The sequence below is a fragment of the Octopus bimaculoides genome, chromosome 12 (genome assembly GCF_001194135.2).
Source record: "Octopus bimaculoides isolate UCB-OBI-ISO-001 chromosome 12, ASM119413v2, whole genome shotgun sequence".
In the NCBI taxonomy this organism is placed as follows: domain Eukaryota; kingdom Metazoa; phylum Mollusca; class Cephalopoda; order Octopoda; family Octopodidae; genus Octopus; species Octopus bimaculoides.
This window is the reverse complement of record NC_068992.1, coordinates 8,381,677-8,392,972: the sequence shown is the minus strand read 5'-3', so window position 1 is coordinate 8,392,972 and position 11,296 is coordinate 8,381,677. Positions and strand designations below refer to the sequence as shown.

The following is an 11,296-nucleotide window of genomic DNA, read 5'->3' as shown; positions in this document are numbered from 1 at the left end:
ATGTATTAGGAATACAACTTCTTTGCAAATCCTTAGTCCTGTATCATGTTCTGATGAGCTTTTGCTAGAAAACAATGAAAATTAATGTTTTTTTGAAGTCGATCAAAAAAGTTCACCCATGACTGTTGTTGCTATTTGTTCTTTCTCGAGCCATGCCTGGCTCAAAAGGGCTGGTGTCCCGGTTTCATTGGCATATAGCTTCTCCACCTGGACAGGATGCCAGTCTGTTGCAGGTGAGCTGCTAGATGCAGGAGGAAAGAGTGAGAGAAATTTGTGGTGAAAGAGTCAGCAGATGTTCATCATTACCTTCTGCTAGAGCTGCGTGGAGCTTAGGTGTTTCGCTCATAAACACACACATCATTCGGTCTGAGATTCTAACCTGTGATCCTTCGACCATGAGTCCACTGCTCTAGCCACTAGGCCATGTGCCTCCACTCACCCATGACTAACTTTGAAATTTTTATACTTGGTTGCATTTGGGAGGATTTCCAAAATCTAGAACCCTGGTTGAATAATGATGTCCTGTACTTATGTATGCATGTATGTATACATATAGATGTAGGTATATACATATATGTATGGATATATGCATATATTAAGGGTATCCATGGTGTTGCCATCTGGTTTCACCAGTCCTCAGTCAAATCGTCCAACCCATGCTAGCATGGAAAGCGGACATTAAACGATGATGATGATGATGATGATGATATATATATATTCTGCATTAAATGAAAAAACAGTGGCGAATGAAAATTCTGATAATCATAAACTTTATATGTTTTTATACTTTTTTTTCTGTCAAGGACTGATATGTCCCAATATTAGAGCATTTTCTTTAGCCAATACAAGGTGAATGCTTAAAGCTCACAATTATCATTATCTACAGTGTATATGTATATATATATATATATATATATATATATATATATATATATATATATATATATCATCATCATTTAGTGTCTGCTTTCCATGCTGACATGGGCTAGATGGTTTGACTGGAATTGGTTCCAGTCTGATTTGGCCTGGTTTCTATGGATGGATCTTTCCTAATTCCAACCACTTGCACGATTCCCTGAAGACCATATAACCTTCATTTAACTAAGGTATCTTTGGCCTGATGAGTAGCTAGAAGTGTACCCCTCATTGAGTAATAATTACTTCCAAGGTTCTGCTAGCTAGGAAGCATATGTAGGCTGGATTTTACCTGCTCCATTCTCTCAATTTATTTATATATAGTGAGATTCTGTGGCCTTTCCTTCGAGATTTCACTCACATGGTATTGGCAGCCAGAGACTGTTAGAGAAGACATTTGTCCAATGTCTCACCTAATAAGCTGAAACCCAGAACCAAACACTTTTGAAGTGGATTTAATCACAGGATAGCTTAGAGAAGACAAATTCAAATTAATGAAAATGACAATAAGAAAATAAAAAATACATACAAAAACACCCTGAAATAAAATAAAAACCTCCAATCAAAGAAATAAAGCAACAAAACTAAATACTTTGTAATTAACTGAAATGTGATCATGATGATGATAGTGCAAATATCAATTCCTGTCCTTAAATTAAAGCATTAGATTTAAATCGAAGATAAAATATTTTAAATAGATTTGTCGTATATGTATTTTAAGATAGCAAATGAAAGAAAAGCAAATGTCAAAAAACAACAAACATTTGATAAAAAAAAATCTAAAAATGATTTTAAATTTGGAGCAGAAGTACTTGATGTGTAGATTATCTATAATTGTCATTTAAATACGTAAATCTTTTACAATAGAGACCTGTTAAAAAATATAAATCAAAACAATATGTATGTATGTATGTATGTATGTATGTATGTATGTATGTATACTGCAGTGCTTATTTAGATGTTTCATAAAAAGGAATACATTAAATTCATATATCATTTAGCAATGAATGGATATCAATATATATATATAAATCAGCAACATAATTACAGATTTCATTATGAACATTACAATTATTTTATGTTTTGATAAAATTTTATATAGCATTAAAACATTAATTACAGATATGCATTATTAATTATCATTAATTATTATTATTAAAAATAAGAATTATTATTATCATAAATACTAAGAGCTTATGGAGAATTTATGAGATTAAAAATTTAAAAAATAAATATATTTAAAATCCAAGAGTATATGAAATCTCATGCTCAAATGAGATGATTGCTTTAGCATGCTGAAAAAAGATATATAGTGAAGCATGCAGAAAGATTTAATTGAATGATCAAACTGCTTATATTCAGAACATGCACCACCTTTAAAGAATTCATGCAGCTTAATATCTCTGTTAGCATTCAACAAATATTTTAAATAAATTGTTGATATATTATTAAATAATACCATGCAATTTTTAAATAGAACTTAATGCTTCAGAGGTATTCAATGCCTTGTGAATTGGCATGGATGATAAATGGTTCCTCTTTAAGTTAAGCACACAGTGATACTGCTGTTGAAATAATCTGATTCCAGATAATGTATCTGATTCCCAAACTACATAAAAACTGGTACAATAGAACTCAAATCAGCATGTTCATGAATGACAGGAACAAAGACCCAAAGAGCAACTATGGATAATTTATTAATCACACTTTCAAAACAGCAGTAGTCTTCTATCCTTCCCTAAATACTGAACGATGGGTTGCCATGGCTTGCCGTAGACTGCTATTCAGCTTTTAGGATAAGATGAGAAATCACTACTGAAGAAATCCAGATACATACAGACAAGTATGACATGAATATTTTGTATGAGGAAATAGAGACCTACCTTCTATGGTCCTAGAAATTATTCCTTAATATATATCAGATGATATATCTACACTCATACATTTGTTAGCAATAGTAGAGTACTAATAAGAATACTTCAAGTAGATTCTAAACCAAACTATATCAATAGATTCTGCAGTCATGGAAAGATTTTGTGAAAACTTGGTAATCAATTGGATTGATGAACAAGTGACATTTGCCAAATTTAGTGCTGTTATAAAAAACACTAAAACGTAGAAAAATTCTGGACTGGACAACATTCCAGGAGAGAACATGAAGGTGGCATGGTGATTAATCACTACATCAAAGATGCACGGAATCAGGGGTTGCATGGAATAATGGTATACACCTGAGTATATACCATAACATCTATAAAACAAAGGAGACAAATCTGTTTTGCTAACTGCGGATAAATAGCACTCCTTTCATTGCTGGGTAATCTTTACTAAGGTTTATTTAAAAGACTGATTCCATCAGTGCCAGGAAATATCTCTAAATAAAGCTAAATTAAAAAGAAACAACCCACCGAACACACAGGTTCAAGCCTTATGTAAAATACAATCCTCATTGATAATATTAGTTATATTGATAATATTGATAATATTAGTTATAGTGATAAAAAATAAACACTAATGTTACTTACAAACTCAAGAAGCATTCAAAGGCAATAATAATAATAATAATAATAATAATAATAATGAGATTAGTATTTATTGTAAAACTTCTTTCATGCTAACAATAATAGAACATGCATTCCAGCATGCAACAGAAGAAAAACAAAGAAGATAATATGTTTGCACATCTATCGATATGTGTGTGTGTGTGTGTGTGTGTGTGTGTGTGTGTGTGTGTGTGAGCATCTGTTTGTGTTTGTATGTATCTATCTGTGTGCATTTGTATGTATGTATGTGTGTGTGTGAGTAAAAGAGAGATAGAGAAGGAGAGAGAGAGAGATAGAGAGAGAGAGAGAGAGAGAGAGAGAGAGAGAGAGAGAGAGAGAGAGAGAGAGAGAGAGAGAGAGAGAGAAAGAAATAATAAATTTTGAAAAAAATTACAATAGAAATAACTTCATAAAAGTGATAAAGAGGGGAAAAAAGAGGAAGAAGAGAAGGGACTTCCCTGTCTTTTCCCATTTCTTTATCAGTCTCACATACAACAGACAGTGAAATGAAGTAGAAAATATAGAGACTAAGAAACGGTTTTGTTGTATCTCTGGAGAGTCATTATGCCAATAATAAACTCATGCACTGGTTCCATTTCATTTCTTTATTATTGCTAAGTAACAGTGACATTCTGGGGTCGATGTAATCAACTAGTCCCCTCCCACAAAATTTTAGGCCTTGTGCTTATGAAAGAAAGGATTATTATTATTATTATTATTATTATTATTATTATTATTATCATCATTATTATTATTATTATCATTATTATTATTAGTCAATTGGTTAATAATTTAATCAATTAGCTAATTGATTAGTTGATTAATTCTTTGGTTACTCAATCATTCAATCTGTCAGCTAAGTTTGTCAGTCTTTTTATTGCCATTCCAGACCTTGTCCCTGACAAGCCCCCCCCCCTCCACTCCAGGTTTGTTTTAGTTTTGTTTGTCACTGCGACAGAGAGACCTGAAATAGTGGGGTGGGGGCATGTCATTAATGAAGTCATAAATGGTAATGAAAGGACTTTGCCAAACCCCCGCTGGTTGATTGGTTAACCATAGGATTAGCCAAATAAGCAATTAGTCAATTGGTTAAATGATTAACTATTGACTTATAAGAATAAAAGAAGTGAAAGACAACCAGTGTGTGTGTGTTTATTATTGGCACAATGACCTTCCTTTGAGACAACAAAATATGTTTCAATGTATGAGTTCACATCAAGAATCTTGCAAACCAAATGCAAAAATGAAACAAATTGTTGATTAGTAGAAAGATATAAGCAAGAAGAAAAATGAGCAAGGCATAGAATATGGAAGCATTATTTCTGCCAGTATCATTCCTGTTAGTATTATTGTTGTTAGCAGTAATAGTATCAACAGTAGAAGTATTGGTGTTAATTGTAGTAATATTAGTAGTATTAGGAATAAGGAGAAAAACAGAGAAAAAACATGAATGACTGATTCCAAAGTATTGATGAACAAGCAATATATTTGTTAGAAAAAGGAAAAAAAACACAAGATCAGAGTAGTAAAACATGTCAAAATCAAAGCATGCAAGCAAGCAAGCTGTTTAAACCAAGCCCCTCGAGTTAATAGTTAAATTTCAACTGGGTTAAATGAGTTAAGAAACCAAAGAAAACTAAAGACAACAAACGCAAAAACAGCCTTATGTTGAAGTAAAAGTGGTACAAACCTGAGAGATGCATGAGATGAGCTTGACTGCACTGATGCCGACCTGAATACAATACAACCTGAATAGTGTGGGAGAGACTACTGTGATATTTGACTTTGCCAAACACATTGATAAGAAAGAGAATGACGTGGACAATAGCAGACAATGACAACACACAGAGCAGACGACAATGATGGAGAAGAGATGACAGTGATAGAGAAAGAAATGACGGTGACATGGACAATATAAGATAAAGAAGACAATGATAGAGTGTAAATAACAATGACATTGGAAACAGCTGATGATACGAGATAGAGAGGACATGACGAAAGGAATGATAAGATGATGATATTAGAAAAGTGACGACAGTAACACAGAAGAGACAACAATAAAGAAGAAATGGTAAATGAGAAGAAATGACAGTAAAAAGGAAATGATAGAGACAGGATTTGAAGAGACACTGAAAGGGAGGAGACAATATTTAGAAGGAACAGATGACATTGATAGGAAACAGATGACAAAGACGGAATAGACAACAATGAGAGCAGACAAACAACAACAAAAGAAGACAGTTGGCAGTAATAGAGATAATGGCAGGGTACTGGTAATTGTTGTTGAGTAAATCCCGTTAGCCCTATTTAAGGAAACTTACACCATAGAACAGAGTTATCTTTTTGAAAAGACTAATAAAAACGCACTGACCAAGCAAATCACTTCATCTAGTAATTCTGTTTCGTTTGAACATCATCTTTTTTATTCAATCAATATTTTTATTGCAATCAATCTGTCTTTATTTGATTTGGTCAATAATGTCATAAGGTTCACAACAGGAGACATGTCATGTGTGATGCTTCAATTCAGAGAAAAATGTGGTTGCTATGTTAAATAAATCAAGTGGAGAGATAAATGGTTAAATAGTCAATCACTGAGAGAATGACAGTATGATGTGGTGATGGAAAGGGGTAAAAAAATTTCGATTCTTTCATAAAATACAAGTTTTAATGTATGTTTATCACACACACACACACACACACACACACACACACACACACACACACACACACACACACACACACACACACACACACACACACACACACACACACACAAGGTCAGTTAAAGAGTCTGTTCTGTGTTTAAGCATTTATAAGGATATGAAATACAAACATACCATACTGATGTAGTTTAATAAATAACTTTCTTTTATACACACATTTCATCAATCTTATCTCTCCCCACCTCCCTCTGTATATGCTTTAATATTTAATGAAGAGTATTTAATGGTGAGAAAAATTTAGCAATGTTTTGACAGTAACAGTGTCACAAAACAAATTGAAATATGAGATTTTTTTAAATATGTATATATATCTCCATGTTTATTTTTAAGTAAAGTTGTATATGAAAACAGCCAAACATTAAACTGAAGGATAATGTGAAACTCTTCGATATATTCAATTTAACAAGGAAAATGCTCATTGTGACCTCAAGGTTTTGGCTTACTAGCCATCATCAGTCTGTAGATGGATAATAGACTGAAATGTCAAAGTTTCCGTCAATCTTCCGTTGCAAAAATTAATATATCATCATCATTTAGCATCTGTTTTTGATAAACATCGAATATCCAGAGTCGCAGTTAGTTGCATTTAGGAATCCAGTTGGAAAGTGTAGTGATGGTTTTTTCATCCTAGAATAGCCGGATCATTTCCAGCTCAACAGGATGCCTCATCTTGTTCAGGAACTTCTTTGCCTTCAGGTTAAACTGGAAGCCACACAATTGCTTAGCAAAATTCTGAATCATGCAGCCATAGATGTGTTCATGTCGATACCTACACTTTACATTGACATATGAAATAGTCCAGAATATTCACTTGTCGGAAAATATATGCACTGGAGACAAATCTTAATATATTCATTGACAAAATATCCAAATACATTGACTGGCGAAATATATGAATATATCCCTCATTGGTATTTATATTTTCAGAAAACTTAATTATTTTGTGCAGATCTATTTATAGATCAGTTAAGAAAAAGCTATAACTTTCCCTAAAAAGATTCATTTGGAGATCATGTCAACATTTGATGGAATTCAAGTAATCTAAAGCATTAAGTATCCATGGAAAGCTAATATTGTCGATACAATTACTAAGCAACTATCATGAAGATAATGGTAACAGTTTGATACTGATGTTAATTTCGGTGAGTTGGTGATAGCAATGTCAAAACTAGAATTGAAAAATGCGCATGCTCAAAAGGGTTACAAAATATCATAATAAACCTTAAAAAGTATGGAACTAGAATTTTTTTTTATTTATGTGCCCTTTTAAAGCCTAGCCAGGCTCATGGGCCCTGTTTCCCAGTTTCTATGGCGTATGTCCCCACCCCCAGCTGGACGGGACGCCAGTCCATCGCAGCGTTACTCAAGAAACAGGAAGAAAGAGTGAGAGAAAGTTGGGGCAAAAGAGTACAACAGGGGTCGCCACCACCCCCTGCCGGAGCCTCTTGAAGCTTTAGGTGTTTTCACTCAATAAACATACACAACGCCCGGTCTGGGAATCGAAACCGCGATCCTCTGACCGCGAGTCCGCTGCCCTAACCACTGGGCCATTGCGCCTCCACCTGCGCCCTTTTAAAGCCTAGCCAGGCTCATCGGTCCGGTTTCCAGGTTTCAATGGCGTATGTGTTCCACAGCTGGATGGGACGCCAGTCCATCGCAGCATTACTCATTTTTTCCAGCTGAGTGGACTGGAGCAACGTGAAATGAAGTGTTTTGCTCAAGAACACAACGCGTCGCCCGGTCCAGGAATCGAAACCACAATCTTACGATCATGATGCTGACACCCTAACCACTAAACTACACGCCTCCACATGGGCCTAGCATTGTTGCAATAAAATACTGGAATCCCTATATGTTGTACATTTTGTGGCATCTTAAAACAAAAAGAGACTCGTGTGTGAATTTGTTATATTTGTTATTTAACCCAAAGAACTGCACAGATCCAGCAGACACAAAAATCAAAGACATTTTAAGCATAATTGCCATGTGTTTTGTTTTATAGACATAATGTAATTTGGGCTACATTATCTAATTTGCTTTTCAGTTTTAAAAAAAATACAGTGTTATAAAGCCAGTAAAGTCATTGATAAATTGGAAAGGCAACTGGAGCAAAGGAAATGCTAGCAGAAGCATTAAAAAAGCTTCTACAACCTAGATTGAATAACATGTCTTAGGTAATGTAATATGTGTGTGTGTATGCACACGAACCAACTTAGATGAAGTAATCTCTCTTTGTCTCGTTATCAAAGAAACTAAAAGCTCAGAATTGCACTCTTAAAATACTCATTAAAAAGTCATCAAATGTATAAATACATCAATAAAAAAAATGAAGAACTAAGCCCATTAAGTTAATTGTAAAATGATTTTTGACCAGAAACAGAGAATTTGGGAAGAAATACTGAACCTAAGAGCAATATGTGCAAGAGTCTCAAACATAAAACATGATGCCTACATACGTTTTATATGGTAGAGGAAAATATGTAAAGATGCTCGAATGTATAATTTGGGATATGTGATAAAGAATTTCAAATCATTACAAAACTATGTTGAAACAGCAGGAAGTGATCTGCCCCCCCCCCATCATCATTATCATCCTCCTCACCATTTGACATTTGCTTTTCATGCTAGTATGGGTTGGATAGTTCAACAGGAGCTGATGAGCTAGAAGCCTGTGTCAAGTTCCATTGCCTACTTTGGCATGGTTTCTACAGCTAGATGTCCTTCCTAATACCAATCAGAATTGCTGATTGCTTTTACGTGGTACTGTACTAGAGAGGCTGCCAAGTAATTCACAGGGCACCTCAACAGAGCAGTATTAGTATTGAGAGAAGTGGCTTTATGTTAGGTGCTGAGGGGTTAAGGTACGTTAGAGGGATAGAAATAAGTGTCTTGTTGTAAGGGAAGCAAAGCTGTGTACAATTCTCAATCTCATTTAGCCTATAAACTGAGCAGATCTTCAGAAAAGTAGGTAACTTGTCAGGTATGTTCTGCTGGAGGTATGGATATCAACAACGTAACTATAGGCTGATTATTCTACCTTTATTAACTGTTGGGAGATGTGACCTTGTAAGTAAAGTAAATGACAAATGAAGGTTCTGTGAAATGGAAGTAATTCTAAAGCAAACACGAGTAATGCTAATCAGCAAAAAACAGCCAAATAAGAAATCAAAAAGAGGATTGAGATATCTAGAAAAGTAGTTTGAATGATGTCAAATATATGAACATAAAAAAGTTCTAATATTGAAAATGGAGAAAATATTATTAAAATGGTATGTATGGTCCACTCTATTATATGGATCTGAAAGATAGCCATTGAAATAGTATAATGGAAAAGATTAGAATCCCCTCAAATGTGGTTGTACTTTAGAATATATTATACTTAAAATAGAAAAAAAAAAAGATTTATTAGACATCATCAAAGAGAAAAAAAATAACCTGAAATATTTCGGACATTTAATTAGAAAAAAAAAAACTGAAAGGGAAAATATAAAGAGAAAACCAAAGTATTATGTGGCTGGATAATATCAAGACATAGACATACTTAAAATACAGAGAATGTATAAGGATAACACAAAAGAGATGGCAATGGTGATAAATGGTATTCAACCTACAGATATTGAATAATACCGGATGATGATAAGGTTGTGTTTTGAAGAAGATTTTGCCTCAATTTCTAGCAGGCTGAGCGACCACCTAGATGCTTCCTCATCTATCAGTGTTGTGCATTTGTTGGTTGATGTCAGAAACTTCCAGTTCATCTGACATTTATTTTGTCGTATAATTTTTTTTGATATACATCGATATGCATGGTTTTTGCAAGCCCTATAACACTGGTAAGATTGATGCAACTAAGGTTCCTCATGAACTGTCGCAGTTTGATGGCTACAGGAGGAAAAAAAAATTACTGGCAAAATTGATGTTTTGGGAGGAAGTGTTCGGCACTGTGGTTAGTGCAGGGTTTCTCAGGTTGAAACAATATGAAGAATGGTAAGAGAAATGAGTGAGTAGGGAAGATCAAAGAAAGACTACAATACCAGTGGAAATGATAGAGAAGAGACAGCACAACTGTGAACCAGAGATTGAAGAGTGTTGATAAGTCAGGTGGCCTATCTTTGGATGCGGTCTAGGATGTGTGCATAGCAGCAGTACCAGCGCGGGTGTAGGAGGTGCATTCTATTATGGGTCTCACAAATTCGGTATAAAGAAAATGCAGTTTGTTGGTTCACATGATAATGTACATTGATAAAACCAAAACTCAAACGATGGCTACATTCACAATTTTAAAATAGAAAAATGAGGTTGTTGTGTATTATTTCTTTTTTCTACATATTGCAATCTATGATTTTATTTCTTATGCTTACATCGGCTGGAATGCTGGCATGAATTGCTTCGAAGCATGCCAATAACGAATAATCAAAATCAACACCACCATGTATAATTTAAAATGAAAGTATATTCCGTGAAGTCAACCAACCATTATAATATAGCCAAACTATCTATAAAATTTGAACGCAACAACCATTCATAATAATACGCTAGAGAGAATTATAGGAATATATCAATATATACGCATATCCATGTATATGTGTGTGTGTGCCTATGTGTGTACGTGCGTGCGTACGTGTGTGTGTTAACTATACTCAATATACATATCTATAATTATATACACAACTATAGAAATATAGTGCCATTTGTACACACGCCTTACATCAAAGAACGCATTCAAACCAGAGATGTTTCGCACGGTAAACAAGAAAGTAACAGCTGTTCTGCAGAAAATTTATTGTACCATTCTCTCAAGCGCCACTACGAACCAACCGCCAACGGTCATTTAAGCTATAAGTAATATAGTTCTTTCGTATTCATTCGCTTGGCTTATATTTCTTTCCCGACTGTTTAGTAGAATAGTTAATGTTATCATTTCTGGTTAGAAATAAATATTTATTCTTTAGTTACATTATTATAGAATGCAAAGAGTAGGCTGAAAGTTTGAAAGCAGTTAAAATTTAGTATCTAAAAAATATTGGAATGTTGGTCCCACCCATAACAGCATCGAAATTGGACGTTAAATGATAATGATGATGATGTACATATCCATCTTTCACTTATATA

The 11,296-nt window shown here is 34.1% G+C and overlaps 1 protein-coding gene across 8 annotated transcripts in view; it reads right to left on the bottom strand.

Annotated features, from left to right (window-relative positions):
* LOC106880178 (sodium/calcium exchanger 2) overlaps positions 1–11,296 on the bottom strand; it is a 162,125-nt gene that overhangs the window by 22,720 nt on the left and 128,109 nt on the right. For 3 of the 8 annotated variants that reach the window (XR_008265295.1, XR_008265296.1, XM_052972086.1), the window contains exon 6: positions 5,149–5,206. The exons of 2 other annotated variants lie outside the window; for them this stretch is intronic. Coding sequence is in view for 4 of the 6 variants with exons in the window: in XM_052972086.1 (XP_052828046.1) it covers positions 5,149–5,206 (58 nt within the window). In the remaining 2 variants the exon portion in view is untranslated. The remainder of the gene's footprint in view (positions 1–5,148; positions 5,207–11,296) is intronic. 3 more of the 8 variants (XM_052972080.1, XM_052972082.1, XM_052972084.1) reach the window with 1 other exon arrangement.